This window comes from Schistocerca nitens, chromosome 11 (assembly GCF_023898315.1).
Source record: "Schistocerca nitens isolate TAMUIC-IGC-003100 chromosome 11, iqSchNite1.1, whole genome shotgun sequence".
Lineage (NCBI taxonomy): Eukaryota > Metazoa > Arthropoda > Insecta > Orthoptera > Acrididae > Schistocerca > Schistocerca nitens.
In genome coordinates, this window is record NC_064624.1 from 177,979,852 (window position 1) to 177,996,567 (window position 16,716).

Here is a 16,716-nt window from a genome sequence, read left to right on the forward strand (position 1 = left end):
TCATTTTATTAAATGACGCTATTTCTAATTTTCTCTCTGATGATGAATATGATGCAGACATGCTGAGATGTGAGGAATATATACATACAATTAAATGCACAATACAGAAGGCTAAGAAAGTGGTTTATTACAAGCTTCCAGCCTTAACATTGCAGATGAATCTCACGTTATCTACAGTGCCCACTCTCCCCAGTGTATTCCATGCTGTCAAGCTACCAACAATTAAGTTTCAGCCATTTTGACGGGATGTCAAAATGTGGTCCTGCTTTTGGGAACAATCTGAATAGACTATTGATAGAGACTCCTGCTTTCTACAATAAATAAACATGTTTTCCTACGAGGACATCTGTCAGGTGAACCCAAGCCGTTAGTAGATAAAATACCTATAACAATTAACACATACAAGGACACAAAGAAAATTTTATTGACTTGGTAGGGAGATATCAATCGCTTTATGCAGGTGCACCTCGATTATTTGGATGCACTAGAGCCTGTACACTTTATGCATATCACAGACAGAACAATATGACTAGTATACGGAAAATGGAGAAAATGTTTGTTTTAATAGAGCTAACGTGGGTATTTTATGCCCGTCCATTTTGTAAACAGTGTGATGTGTGAGCCAGGTACAGACAAAAACTACCAATGGAGTGTGCTGCTATTGCAATTACGTTGTCGGGAGCACGTACCATATACACAAGTCTCATTGTTTCTGAGTGTTCAGCAGCACATCGAACATGGCACGCTCAACGCCGACGTTTGACAGCACCGTCTGCATGCCGACAGCCTAACTGACAGTCAACAATGTACGGATGAATTAAAAGCAAGATAATTGTTCGTTTATATGTTTTAACCGAGGTCATAATGCTAAAAACTGCCGTGCGACGAGTGAGGCCTCGTGTTCTACGTCAAGAAATGTCATCACAAAGCTAACTGTACTGACACCGCTATCTGCAATTCATCTTATAAAGTTAGCACTACTTCCATATGGAAAAATAGATTTCACTAATCTTGGGACAGCTCGAATTTGGATCAGAGGACCCAGAGGATTAAGCAGACTTACTCACTGTGTTCTGGACAGGCCACATCGTCTCCCTGTGTCTCATCAAAAATGTCTCAGGACATGGATGTGGAAGTAAGATGCGCAACTCCAATGCTTGTCACTTCTCCTAAGTTGTTTATCAAGTTAAGTGTTTCCTCCAAGTGCTACAACAAACCTGTGCGAGTTTAGGCCCGCCGCAGTCAATACCAGTCACGCGTAATCCGGTCCGTCATAACAAACAGAACATTACAGTGGCGGGACAAAACATCTGCCTCTTACAAGTCAGTCGTTCGTCCCACGACATTTCTGGTGCGTGCCGACGCCGTCGTTGAGAACTTGTACGAGACGGACCTATTTCAGGTCTTCGGATTTTCTATCACCGACACAGTTCACCCTGTATCCAATCGGGTATAGTATTCTCAATTGGAAGCACTGTGTGAGGAGTTTTCAGACTTGTTTTTGGAATGTATAGTGTGTTGTTGTTGTTGTTGTTGTTGTTGTGGTCTTCAGTCCTGAGACTGGTTTGATGCAGCTCTCCATGCTACTCTATCCTGTGCAAGCTTCTTCATCTCCCAGTACATACTGCAACCTACATCCTTCTGAATCTGCTTAACCGATCCCTTCTTCTGGTCAAGTTGTGCCACAAACTTCTCTTCTCCCCAATCCTATTCAATACTTCCTCATTAGTTATGTGATCTACCCATCTAATCTTCAGCATTCTTCTGTAGCACCACATTTCGAAAGCTTCTATTCTCTTCTTGTCCAAACTATTTATCGTCCATCTTTCACTTCCATAGGTGGCTACACTCCATACAAATACTTTCAGAAATGACTTCCTGACACTTAAATCTATACTCGATGTTAACAAATTTCTCTTTGTCAGAAACGATTTCCTTGCCATTGCCAGTCTACATTTTATATCCTCTCTATTTTGACCATCATCAGTTATTTTGCTCCCCAAATAGCAAAACTCCTTTACTACTTTAAGTGTCTCATTTCCTAATCTAATTCCCTCAGCATCACCCGACTTAATTAGACTACATTCCATTATCCTTGTTTTGCTTTTGTTGATGTTCATCTTATATCCTCCTTTCAAGACACTGTCCATTCCATTGAACTGCTCTTCCAAGTCCTTTGCTGTCTCTGACAGAATTACAATGTCATCGGCGAACCTCAAAGTTTTTATTTCTTCTCCATGAATTTTAATACCTACTCCGAATTTTTCTTTTGTTTCCTTTACTGCTTGTTCAATATACAGATTGAACAACATCGGGGAGAGGCTACAACCCTGCCTCTCTCCCTTCCCAACCACTGCTTCCCTTTCCTGCCCCTCGACTCTTATAACTGCCATCTGGTTTCTGTATAAATTGTAAATAGCCTTTCGCTCCCTGTATTTTAACCCTGCCACCTTTAGAATGTGAAAGAGAGTATTCCAGTCAACGTTGTCAAAAGCGTTCTCTAAGTCTACAAATGCTAGAAACGTAGGTTTGCCTTTCCTTAATGTTTCTTCTAAGATAAGCCGTAAGGTCAGTATTGCCTCACTTGTTCCAGTGTTTCTACGGAATCCAAACAGATCTTCCCCGAGTTTGGCTTCTACTAGTTTTTCCATTCGTCTGTAAAGAATTCGTGTAAGTATTTTGCAGCTGTGACTTATTAAACTGATAGTTCGGTAATTTTCACATCTGTCAACACCTGCTTTCTTTGGGATTGGAATTATTATATTCTTCTTGAAGTCTGTGGGTATTTCGCCTGTCTCATACATCTTGCTCACCAGATGGTAGAGTTTTGTTAGGCCTGGCTCTCCCAAGGCCATCAGTAGTTCTAATGGAATGTTGTCTACTCCCGGGGCCTTGTTTCGACTCAGGTCTTTCAGTGCTCTGTCAAACTCTTCACACAGTATCATATCTCCCATTTCATCTTCATCTACATCCTCTTCCATTTCCATAATATTGCCCTCAAGTACACCGCCCTTGTATAGACCCTCTATATACTCCTTCCACCTTTCTGCTTTCCCTTCTTTGCTTAGAATTGGGTATAGTGTGTGCTACGAATTTTTCTACTCATATTTCTTTCAAATGCACAGCTCAGCCTCATTTCTGTCTGCAACCTGTTATGGCTACTGAATGGTCATCTCCGCAATTGGGAAAAACTTTGCCTCTGTGGAGACTTCAGTTCTACTGCTAAAATGAGGTCGACGGTGGATACGTATCCACTCCCGCGCCAGGAGGAACTATTGGTGAAAATATCACGTGGCCAGTACTTTTCTAAAATTGATTTGTCTGAAGTGCACCTGCAGGTTCCTGTGGACAAAGAGTCTCAATATTTGAACACTCCTTTTGGTCTCTATCAATAATTGCACCTTCCTTTTGCTGTGGCTACTACCTCTACTATTTTACAAAGATTTATATAGAAAATGATTATGCCTGTCCCAGGTTGCATTAATTATCTGGATCATGTTGTTATAACAAACTCTCCCACATCTGATCATCTGAAAAAATCTGCGCACTGTGTTTTCTGTCTTACAGACCGCAGGCTAACAGTGTAACCTTGTGAAATTACAGTTTTTTTCAACCTTCTATTGTTTATTTGGGGTTTGAGGTCTCGTGGGATGGGGTTCACTTCCTGCCAGTCCACATCTGCATTGTTACGACTATGCCTCACCACTCGTCCACGAAGGAGCTTCGAGCCTTCCTAGGGAAAATAGCCTGCTACCCAAAATTTCTGCCAGGGTGGGCCACACTGGCCCACCAGTTGCAAGCCTTGTTACCAAAGAGTGTACTGCTCTGCTGGACCTGGATTGTGAAAGTGCTTTCGTTAGTTGCTGTCCTCACCCATCCGGCCCCTTCCCTTCTCCCATTCCAGCACTACACACCCGTCATTCCACCACCATACCCAGTATTTTTTTTCTTTATTTTATTTTTTCTATTTTTATTTATTTATTTCTCTTTATGTCTCTCCTTTTCCGCTACTCCACCCCCCTCTTCCCCCACCTCTCCCCTGCCCGCCGCCAAAACTGCAGCACTTCACTTCACTGTTGGCTCTCCCCACCATACTACTCCTCCCTCTCCCCACCCTAGCCTCGTCCTTTCCCCCACCCAGTCACCAATCCCATCACGCACTGGTGCTGCTGCTCGCAGTGTGGTTTCGTTTTGCCCGAGACTTCAGTTTCGTTGAGTGTGTGTGTGTGTGTGTGTGTGTGTGTGTGTGTGTGTGTGTGTGGCGGGGGCATGGGGGTGGGGGGGTCGGGGGTGGGGGGTGGGGGGAGAGTGGCACACACGCATGTATACCTATTGTTGACAAAGGCCATCGGCTGAAAGCTTTAAGTGTGAAAATATTTTTGTTGTGCCTATCTGCAACTCACAAGGGAACCTCCCCATCGCACCCCCCTCAGATTTAGTTATAAGCTGGCACAGTGGATAGGCCTTGAAAAACTGAACACAGATTGATCGAGAAAACAGGAAGAAGTTGTGTAGAACTATGAAAAAAATAAGGAAAATATACAAACTGAGTAGCTGATGCGCAACATAATTAACATCAAGGACCCTGTGAGCTCAGGAGCGCCGTGGTCCCGTGGTTAGCGAGGGCAACTGCGGAACGTGAGGTCATTGGTTCAAGTCTTTCCTCGAGTGAAAAATTTACTTTCTTTATTTTCGCAAAGTTATGATCTGTCCGTTCGTTCATTGACGTCTCTGTTCACTGTAATAAGTTTAGTGTCTGTGTTTTGCGACCGCACCGCAAAACCGTGCGATTAGTAGACGAAAGGACGTGCATCTCCAATGGGAACCGAAAACATTTGATTGCAAGGTCATAGGTCAACCGATTCCTACACAGAAAAACACGTCTGATATATTCCATATGACACTGGTGACAGCATGTTGTCGACCCACCTAACTTGTACACTTGGCGAATGGGTAAAAACATTCTTCTACCTTGCCCGATTTAGGTTTTCTTGTAGATGTGGTAATCACTCCCAAGAAAGTGATGAAAACATAAGCACTTGTCGCATAAACTGAAAATAAAAAATTAAAATTTTCACTCGAGGGACAACTTGAACCAAGGACCTCTTGTTCCGCAGTTGCTCACGCTAACCACGGGACCACGGCACTCCTGGGTACACAGGGTCCTTGATGTTAATTATGTTGCGCATCAACTACTCAGTTTGTATATTTTCCTTATTTTTTCATAGTTCCACATGACTTCTTCCTGTTTTCTCGATTGATCTGTGTTCAGTTTTTCAAGGCCTATCCACTGTGCCAACTTATAACTAAATCTGAGGAGGGTGTGATGCGGAGGTTCCCTTGTCAGCATCTCACTCAGCTATATGGTAAGTAGCAACTTTCCTTCTCATAATATTGTTACATTCAATCCTGGATATCCATTGTTTGATTTTTTCATGTTTGTTTTGCTGTTCCAAACATTTCTGAAAGTGTTTTGTGGCATCCATTAAACACAGCACACTGTGCAGAATTATTTCAGTTACCTTGTTCAATAATAATCAATTTTTGTCAGAATATTTACTTTCAGAGTGAGTGGCGAACAATATTTAATACTTCGTCCAAAGAACTTCAGAACTGAATTTGCTCTGAAGTCAGTTTTTAATGGACTTTTTTAAGCTCTTTGTGAACTGTTAAAAATAAATTCTAAAAGGAGAGGAACTCACAACTCTGTGTCCTTCGAAAGGAGAAAATACCAATTTTTTAAAGAACCAGAGACTATAATCAGCACCCAGCACACCAATTATTCATTTAATCCTCCTAATTCTACATATTTCATTTCTGTTTACAGTTCTAGAGAAACCTAACATCTGTATAAACATTATATGTCGTAATAAAAACATTACTCAAAGGGTGTACAATAGGTAAATTAAAATATAAAGAGTAAATTGACATGAAATGTACATCCATTCAATCAGAATATAGATAGTCTCTTGTAACATCTGTATAAGCATCATGTACTGTAATAAAAACATTACTCAATAGGGAGCAAAATAAATAAAGAAAACATACAAAGAAAAAGCAAACCCAGATCAATTCAGTGACAAAATGAGTAGTCTCTTACCATGCAATAGGCAGCTTGAGGTTGACATTGAAGTTGGTTTGGTAGTAATCCTTTCCCACACCCAGCGCCCTCGAGAGTCCGAAGTCTGAAATCTTCACCTTGTTCTTCGAGAACACTAGGATGTTACGAGCTGCAAGGTCCCTGCAAAAAATCCAAGCCCATTGGTTCAGTATTCTCTGCAGGGAATACAAAATATAAGGACTTTTTTTTTTTAAGGAGATTTTAAATTTGCAATGCAATCAATAATTATTATCAGTTACGAACAACTAATACTAATACTACTACTACTGCTGCTGCTACTGTTATGTGGACACTTTAACGTGTCCATTTTAGATGGAAAGCATTTCGAACTACAGTTGTGTAAGGTGGAAGCAGAAACTGGGCATGAACCACCACTTTTACAACAGAACCCAAAACAGGATGGTGCAGCGCACTGGTAAAGTGGAATACTATGACGTGATGCATTTCCTGCATTTTTAGTGGAACAATGCTACAACAATCCATGTTGAGTCAGTGAGATTTACTTATTTATTTATTTAGTACTCTCTAGATGAGGGGTCTCCAAACTACAGCCCGCAGGCCAAAACCGGCCCGCGTTAGCTGGCCGGACATCCCCGGTATCCGGCCCGCCAAATAGTTGAGGTGGTACCTATACTGCCAACAAATGAGTTTCGAGGCCTATCGCGACCAATACATCGCGACATTTTCGGAGCTCTATCTTTACAAAGCGGAAGGTCGTGGTTAAACTTGTGGCTATCCAAATAATACACATTGGTTTGTTGCTTGACTCCACCACGAAATATTGACATCCCCACTGCTCTTTAAACATTCTACATTCACTGTCAACCTTTCGTTTCTTTTCCTTATTTGTACAGAACTCCACGAAAGATTGTAACCTGAAAATAAAATTGTGCTATTTAATACTAATAAAACTACGGATAGTCTCCCTAAACAACTGCAATGAATTTATTTTTAAGGTAATTTAATTACTAAATTAAATACTTACAATTACACTGTAGATCCACTAAAAATACAGTGAAAAAGTACTCAAGTCGTGCTATACATATTTCGATTTTCAGATTTTCCTTGTCTCTTCGAATTCAAACTTTGAATTGTCCCACACTTCGTCGTCTCACCTACTAGTACAGCGCATAAAACACTAAAAACCTCGTGAGGCACTCGCAACATAGACACAATTTCGCAACAGAACCATCAAATATATGCTCTGTCTCTGCTACTTGCTACAAGACTACGTAACTAAACCTATTGTTGCACCGCTTGAAATAACAATGCATTGACATACACTACCTCTGTTACGTCTTGCACTAATAGTGTTGCTAACAATGATTTTGAGATTTCGTTAAGTTTGCAGGACGCTTTTGTGAAGAATGTGCAGTGACATACTTTTTTTGTCGGTGAAATTCGCCAGAATTTCGGTCAGGTACATGCACCAATCAAAATTATGTAACTAAATAAAAACTGTAGTTCGTTTCAGTGCTACGTATTCCCACAACCTTAGATTTTTGCGATTTCATCTTTCCTTTAGCCTTACATCACGGTGATCACGGAGTGCCTAGGGTGCTTTAATTCCACGAGGTAGATTTTGGCCTTATGACTTCGTGGAGGAGTCAATGTGGCCCGCGGACTAAAAAGTTTGGAGACCACTGCTCTAGATCCAGGTAGTGAGTGAATCACAATGATATGGAAAATGTTAAATTGTACAGAGACGAAATATAACTTACATGACAATAACAATAGAAAGGAAATAAAATATCAATTACAAAACATATTCAGAGATTGTAAGGAAAAGATAGCTGTTACTTACCATAAATAGACACATTAAGTCTGATTTGAGCTGCTGGAGATGGCAGTCATGTGCTTGCTTGCTGTTGTGTGTGTGTTTTATCATTTTTCTGATGAAGGCTGTGCCTGAAAGCTAATTTGCAAGTGTCTTAAGGCACGTGTCCACTAGAAGTACTTGCCGAGGTGCTTACACTGGACCAAAAACTTGGACTAGTTTACTTCTGCAAGTCGGAAGGGCTACTTGATTTCAACAACTTACTTCAAGTACTTACAGAAGTGTTTCCACTAGAGATGCATCACGAGATCAGCAAGTGGATGTTTACAGTGTCGTACTAAAAACCGTAGCAGCTGCCGTAGTTGTTGCATTATTAATATAGAAGAAAAATCGTGACGAAATCAAAAAGTTAAGAAAAAAATTTCTGGGTGAAGAAATGGATACACAGGTGTATACATATTTACGAAGAAACACTATTTGAGGAATTAAACTCAAAGGACTTTGTTCAGATTAAAAACTTTACGAGAATGTCATGTGCAGTTTTTGAAAATCTCCTCTCTGTTGGACAATACAATATTTGAAAACAGGATACAAAAATTCTGCAAGCTCTGTCACCAAAAGATCACCTTGTAATTACTCTACAATTTTTGGGAACACTATTTAACATCAACATAATTCATTTACGTTTATGTTAAGATTACATGTCGGCTACAATTTAAAGACATCTTTACTGCCATTCTGCTTTTCCTTCTGGCGAAAACGAAGTAATCAGTTTATTTTTTTTTCACACTTCTTTGGCAGACGGTGGCAAAGGATATTTATGGCATTCCCAATTCCCATGGTACCTTTCTCTCTCTCTCCCTCTCTCTCTCTCTCTCTCTGTGTGTGGGGGGGGGGGATGGGGGGGGGGGGGAAGAGAAGAGAAGAAGAAGAAGAAGAAGAAGAAGAAGAAGGAGTTGCTGAGAGCTGTAATTTTTCTAAAAAAAACATTAAATAAAATTATGGCTGTCGGTAGCTCTTTTCTCAAAGTCTTTGAACACCCACAGACCCATTCCACCAAAAAAGATGGAATCGCAGAAACATTGTACATTTTTTTGGTTCATCTGTCTTTGTGGCATTCAAATTTTTGATACAGACGTTGTAGCAGTACTGAACACGCAAGAAACTTCTGAAAGTTTGAGAGAAACTTCCAGCAGGTGGAGAGTTCAGCAAATAATTGCGGCAAGGTGCAAGAAACTGTTTCCACCAGCTAGCAAAAGCTAGTTCGGCAAGTAGATGGAACTTGCTGAAGTCGACTTACTGGAGCTGTTTCCAAGTCAAATAACTTGCAGGAAGTGGCCTCTGCAAGAGACTAGAGGAAGTTTACTTGCTAGTGGACACACACTTTTATTGTACCTGTCTGCAACTTACCGTGCCACCTTTAAGGCAAGTAACTATCTTTTACTTACATAGTTGATATTCCAACCTGGAGTTTCCACTGTTTGAAAACGTATATTAAATTAATGAAAATAGTGTTTCACTGTGGGAGGATCATTAATATATAGGAAGCAAAGCTATGCCAAATATTACAATAAATAATCACACAAATAGAAAAACCAAATTTTTCACTTGGCTACAATAGTGCCCAAAAATGGAAGAGTGGTAACAGTTAGAATTAACACATATTTAAGAAGGCAGTAAAGATGAAACATACGATACAGACAAGTAGGTTACACTGTTCTTGATTGGAACAACACAGCCATGCTTAAAAGCTTAAAATACAGTTTCTGATACAAAATCAATCAAAACTAGTGCCAAAACAATTGTAAGGTTAGTAATGAAAGAAAAGATGACAAATACAACACAGTCACTTCAGTTTACACTGATTGTTAAGAGGTGCATTGCAATCATGTTTGGATTTGGTCTCCTAACACAAAATTAATCACATCTAGTTCTAAAATAATTATAAGTTTAGCAGTGATACTCATTTCACCTCACTGTCAGTATTCATCAATTGTATAGAAACTATTGGGTACAGTTAGGGAGTTAGCTTGACTTTGTGCAATGATTATGAAGACATTTAATATGTGATGGAATTGCATTAAATGAATTAATAAAAAAAGTGAGCTCCTCGTTCAGGCTGTGAAAGCCAAAGGGATGCCTACCAGCCATCGTGTCATCCTGCAGGCGTCAATCAGTGAAGCGGTACGAGATGAAACGAGCGTGTGAGAACTCTGATAAGGAAGAGAATGATCAACTTCGGTTTATCGGGAGAATTTTAGGAAAGAGTGGTTCACCTGTAAAGGAGACCACACGCAGGATGATGGTGCTACCTGTTCTCGAGTACCGCTCGAGTGTTTGTGATCCGTACCAGGTCGGATTGAAGGAAGACGACAAAGCAATGGGAATCTCTGGAGGCAAGAACACATTCACTTCGAAGGACATTACTGATAAAATTTAGGGAACCGGCAGCTGAAGCTGACTGCAAAACGATCCTACTGCCACCAACATAAATAGCTTGTAATGAAATTACGACTTGTAACATTACACGAGTATGTCCTATATAGTCGGATCTACTTTGCGGCACGTGAGTCGAAACAAGTACTGACCCATGACGTCATATCAACTTGAGATTTTTTTTTATATATGTCATTCATTCCTAAGTTTTATTGATTATTTACAGAGTAAAGAATTTAATTATGTACAACATTTAAGAGGCAATGAGTTTTAATGAGATAGATACAAATATGTTTTGTCATACCAAATAACCTTTATGCATTATATGTTTTCTCTTTGTAAGAACAAAAACTTCCATGTTGCTCCAGTGCACGATCAATTAGTCGTCGAGTGCGGATCTGCTATAACTTTCATGAATGGGCATAGAATTGTTAATTTACAACTCGCAGTTGATTTAAAAACTATTCCAGGGAACCACAGCCCGACTCGGGTGCAAACAATTTGCGTGAGAATTCCCAAATAACAACGCGGAGTTTAATATACGCGGCTGGATATCGGGCATTATTGTCCGCAATTTACGGACATAGGCTTGATAATAACTATCAAAGACTTACACGAACGGCATAGTAATCGACTTGATCCTTAAAGCAAACGAGAAGCGATTTACTGTCGGGATACGACAAATATTAATCATTGCATAGTCAGCTTGTTGATACGTTGCTTAGCAACTCATGAATGGACAGTGATAGAATTACTGAAACGATCTTTTAAGTATTAATGACCACTACACACACATCAGAAACTAATTACTCTAACTGTGAGTGACTTCTGGATTGGATGAGTTTTTTTTCAGCTAATTGGTATTAATAAACTTCTTTTGAGGATAAAACTTCATCAATAGTGTCGTGCTCATTCAGTTTAGTAGAAAGATAGATAGTACTAGCTACACTACTATTTATAGTTTTAAAAGAAAAGAGAGCACATACCTGTTTTTTTTCTTTTGAGAAATTTTCGTACTTCGGTCATCAGTCTTCTCAAACCAGAGGCACGAGTGACGCTCCCTCAGAGCACTACAATATCGTGAACCGCCACACACGTGTGCCCCCTTCCCACTACATTTCTGCATTGAAAACCCCAAGATATAGCCACAGTACTAAGAAGGAAGAAAGAAGATGAAAGGTCAGTGAAAGAAATGGAGCAAAGAGAGAAGGGGAGGTCACAGAGTCATGCTGGGAAGTCATTCTGCAGTCATCTTATTCACCTAATCTCGTGCCCTCAGATTTTAACTTTCTCCGCTCTCTATCGAAAAACCTTCAAGGAACTTCTTTCCCAGATGAAAATGCACTTTGAACTCGGCTCGGCAAGTGCACTGTCACAAAACCACATTATTTCTACAGTTGAATGAAAAACTTACCCCGTCATCAGGAGCCCGTTGTAAATAGTGAAGGAGAATATATTACTGATGACTAAAGCCTATGTTCTGTTTATTAAATGTATAGAAAAACATTACAAAATTGTGCTCCAACCTAATATGCATTGAATCCGAGGGCGAATGTATAGAGAAGAACTGACACCGTCAAGATTTCCCAGTCGTTGGTCGATTTTTTAGGTGACAATCAGAGTGTATTACGGGAGCCCTCTCGGCATCTCACCTGTGGATGAGCCGCTTGGCCTCGAGGTACTGCATGCCGTCGCAGATCTGCACGGCGAAGTCGCAGAGCGTCAGCACGGGGAAACTGGGCCGCAGAGATGGCTCCTTCAGGCACTCCAGCAGTGAGCGCAGCGGCGCCAGCTCCGTCACCTGCAACCGCCACGTGTGCCGAACCGACCTTTACTCTATTTGCAACTGCCTTCCCTACCACAGCTTATCTTTGTGTCTGTAGGACCCGGAAAACATCTGCACGACAATGTGAATTTGTCGATATGTGCTGCATGTCTGTTTTGGAAGCAGATTTGTTCCGTTCAGTCTCTTAGTTTGCTATTGGCAACAGTAATGCCCACTTTGCTCTTTCCAAACAAGCTTGCTTATATAGGGTGTAAATGTGGAAAAATTCCTACATTATTCCCATATTTCCTGGGTAAAAGTACACTTTCTTTCAAGTGAAAACACACTATAAAGGCACATTTTTCTTATGTTATACGACAATATACTTCCCCTCAGAACATGATGATGATGATGATGATGATGATTGGTTTGTGGGGCCCTCAACTGTGCGGTTATCAGTGCCCGTAAAAATTCCCAACCTTTGCTCAGTCTAATATCACCACTTTCCAGTATGATGATGAAAATGATCAGGACAACAAACACCAGTCATCTCGAGGCAGGTGTAAATCCCTGACCCTGGTAGGAATCGGACCCGGGATCCCTCAGAACAGTAAAACTCCTAAATTCTTTGAATTGGGAAGGTTTTATACATTGGCATAGAACTTCCCAGAACTTTAGGAAGTGAAACCCAGCAAAAAACAATACATTTTGGAAAGATCTTTGGTGCACGGTAACATGTACGTGCCGTATTTTCGTATTATAAAATTATAAACACCAATTTAAAAAAATACGGCATGTTAGCTTCTGCACCACTGAAATCGAGATTACAACGCATTTATTAGTCAGCCACAGCTCATGCCATGTGATCTTGCCAGCCAATCACAGCAGATATTCAGAGCATGGACAATTGATGCAGTTGGCCAATGACAACAGCACTGTTGAATCGTGCAAACACACAAATGGGAAAAGTTACTGGTTTAAATTAATATACATACAGTGTAGCTACAACAAAAGCTAAGTTTTCACATATAATATTGGTCATCAGAAATGTTTTGTTGTCCCCCTCTCCCCCCCAAGGATGTGATTAGGCAGTATCCTAACACAGCTTAAATTGCTGCAGCTGAATATTTCTGACAAGCAGGATTGTAAATTTCATTTCTGAGCATTGAGCATTTGGTGTAATTGCATAACATGTAATCTATGAAAGAACTAATATAAATATTAGAAAATAATCTTTAAACTCAACATTTTTAGTGTGTTTTACTATTTAAGATATTTCAAACACAAATGTGCCAGTAAAATTTTAAAAAATGGTGTAAATGGCTGGTCTCTGGGTCTGAAATTCTTTTAAGTGGCTCGTCCTCAGCATTAAGTTTCAAGTGAGAGTTTAATGCTCTGTCATTTAAAAAAATCGTTGGACATTCCCAAATGTAACATAATTCATCTTGTGTAAAAGGAAATTTACTTTGACAGTAATGCTTCTCAGATCACTATTTGCAATCTTTTCCTGCAATCTGTCAGGAATGTAAACAGTTGTGATGTCACACTCATCGAAACAAGGCCCACAATCTTGCGTGCTCCGTATCGTAAGTAGTTTGTTGTTATACAGTATTGCACAGTCTTTAACATATTTTGTTATTAGCAAACACTTGTGTAAGCACTGATTTGTGTTGTTTAAAGGGCACATTCCTTTTTTGTTACTAAAGTTTTATTTTAGTGTAATTCTCCTGTTTACGTTTTATTGCTGCAGTATTGTTCTGTAGTAGCAGGATAAAGTGAAATTCTTTATTGGAGTATCGGTTCTTGCAAGTCAAAATTACAAAAAATTAACTGAAAACTAAAACAACAAACGGTTCCTGGAATTTTAATAAATTCCTGGGTTTTTCCTGGATTTGTCACGAATAAACAAAATCATGGTTTTTTTCCCCCAGATTTCCTGGTTGTCTCTTGGCACATACACCCCCGATTAAGTACTGCTTGCTTCTACCTCAGGTTTGTTTTTTTCCGGCATTGTTGGTTGTATGTTAACAGTGATACAACTGTACAATGGAGAGGTTTACTGGTAGAGAGGTGGCTGATACGCACTTTGTACGAGTGCAGTGGAAGAGCGGCACAACTACGCTATGCTAAGCTGTTCGTACAACATCAGTAACCCCATCACAATTATTCTGCATCAGACTCTTGTTTCATTACTCGTGTGTGTGTGTGTGTGTGTGTGTGTGTGTGTGTGTTTGTTCTGACGGCATATAACAGGCTTTTTAACATTTGTGAATGTTTTTTCTCAGAAACAAAAATGCAATGTCCAGGATGAAATAATAACAAGAAGGGTGGTGTTAGCATGTTCAATATTTCTTTACAAACCAATTTCAGTTCCCTTACATCCACTGGTTTCATTTTTTCTGATACTCATCTAACTTTTTATTTTTTCTGACGTAAGGATGGCTAGAGGACAAATATAAGGATGTAGAGATTTATCTAACTAGGGGTAAGATAGATACTGCCTACAGGAATATTAAAGAGACCTTTGGAGATAAGAGAACCACTTGTATGAACATCAAGAGCTCAGATGGAAACCCAGTTCTAAGCAAAGAAGGGAAGGCAGAAAGGTGGAACGAGTATATAGAGGGTTTATACAATGGCGATGTACTTGAGGACAATGTTATGGAAATGGAAGAGGATGTAGATGAAGATGAAATGGGAGATAAGATACTGTGTGAAGAGTTTGACAGAGCACTGAATGACCTGAGTCGAAACAAGGCCCCGGGAGTAGACAACATTCCATTAGAACTACTGATGGCCTTGGGAGAGCCAGTCATGACAAAACTCTACCATCTGGTGAGCAAGATGTATGAGACGGGCGAAATACCCACAGACTTCAAGAAGAATATAATAATTCCAATCCCAAAGAAAGCAGTTGTTGACAGATGTGAAAATTACCGAACTATCAGTTTAATAAGTCACAGCTGCAAAATACTAACGCGAATTCTTTACAGACGAATGGAAAAACTGGTAGAAGCGGACCTCTGGGAAGATCAGTTTGGATTCCGTAGAAATGTTGGAACACGTGAGGCAATACTGATCCTACGACTTATCTTAGAAGCTAGATTAAGGAAAGGCAAACCTACGTTTCTAGCATTTGTAGACTTAGAGAAAGCTTTTGACAATGTTAACTGGAATACTCTCTTTCAAATTCTAAAGGTGGCAGGGGTAAAATACAGGGAGCGAAAGGCTATTTACAATTTGTACAGAAACCAGATAGCAGTTATAAGAGTCGAGGGGCATGAAAGGGAAGCAGTGGTTGGGAAGGGAGTGAGACAGGGTTGTAGCCTCTCCCCGATGTTATTCAATCTGTATATTGAGCAAGCAGTAAAGGAAACAAAAGAAAAGTTTGGAGTAGGAATTAAAATCCATGGAGTAGAAATAAAAACTTTGAGGTTCGCCGATGACATTGTAATTCTGTCAGAGACAGCAAAGGACTTGGAAGAGCAGTTGAATGGAATGGATGGTGTCTTGAAGGGAGGATATAAGATGAACATCAACAAAAGCAAAACGAGGATAATGGAATGTAGTCGAATTAAGTCGGCTGATGTTGAGGGTATTAGATTAGGAAATGAGACACTTAAAGTAGTAAAGGAGTTTTGCTATTTGGGGAGCAAAATAACTGATGATGGTCGAAGTAGAGAGGATATAAAATGTAGACTGGCAATGGCAAGGAAAGCGTTTCTGAAGAAGAGAAATTTGTTAACATCGAGTATAGATTTAAGTGTCAGGAAGTCTCTTCTGAAAGTATTTGTATGGAGTGTAGCCATGTATGGAAGTGAAAGATGGACGATAAATAGTTTGGACAAGAAGAGAATAGAAGCTTTCGAAATGTGGTGCTACAGAAGAATGCTGAAGATTAGATGGGTAGATCACACAACTAATGAGGAGGTACTGAATAGGACTGGGGAGAAGAGGAGTTTGCGGCACAACTTGACTAGAAGAAGGGATCGGTTGGTAGGACATGTTTTGAGGCATCAAGGGATCACAAATTTAGCATTGGAGGGCAGCGTGGAGGGTAAAAATCATAGGGGGAGACCAAGAGATGAATACACTAAGCAGATTCAGAAGGATGTAGGTTGCAGTAGGTACTGGGAGATGAAGAAGCTTGCACAGGATAGAGTAGCATGGAGAGCTGCATCAAACCAGTCTCAGGACTGAAGACCACAACAACAACAACAACAACAACAAGGATGAAGGAAGTTTTACACCTCGTAAAGTACAAAGTCATCAGAGGTCGAGTATTTGATGGTGATGTGAAATGACTGGGAAGGAAATTGGCTCCTAGCATTTGCCTGGAGCGATTTAAGGGAATCACAGCAAACCTGAATGTGGATGAGCACACGAGGATTCTGTCTGTTGTCTTACTGAACAGGGACCCAGTGTCTCACCAGCGCACTGTTCCACTTGATGCATTTTCGTACCTTTTGCAAATTTTTTCTCTGTTCTTTTGCCGTTCCTCAGCCTTACTATGGTGGATCAGTTGTAGAATTTTGGAAGACGTATTATGTTCGAGTATAATGACTTTTATGGAGACTAGAAATCTACTCTGTAGGAATCAGCATGGGTTTCGAAAAA

General features: G+C 40.1%; 1 protein-coding gene across 1 annotated transcript in view; it reads right to left on the minus strand.

Moving 5' to 3' along the window:
• Nucleotides 1–16,716, minus strand: part of LOC126212752 (uncharacterized) — a 408,628-nt gene that overhangs the window by 245,409 nt on the left and 146,503 nt on the right. Inside the window, exons 5-6 of the mRNA XM_049940160.1 lie at nucleotides 11,987–12,135; nucleotides 6,101–6,241 (exon numbers count right to left, since the gene is read on the minus strand). Coding sequence (XP_049796117.1) covers nucleotides 6,101–6,241; nucleotides 11,987–12,135 — 290 coding nt within the window. The remainder of the gene's footprint in view (nucleotides 1–6,100; nucleotides 6,242–11,986; nucleotides 12,136–16,716) is intronic.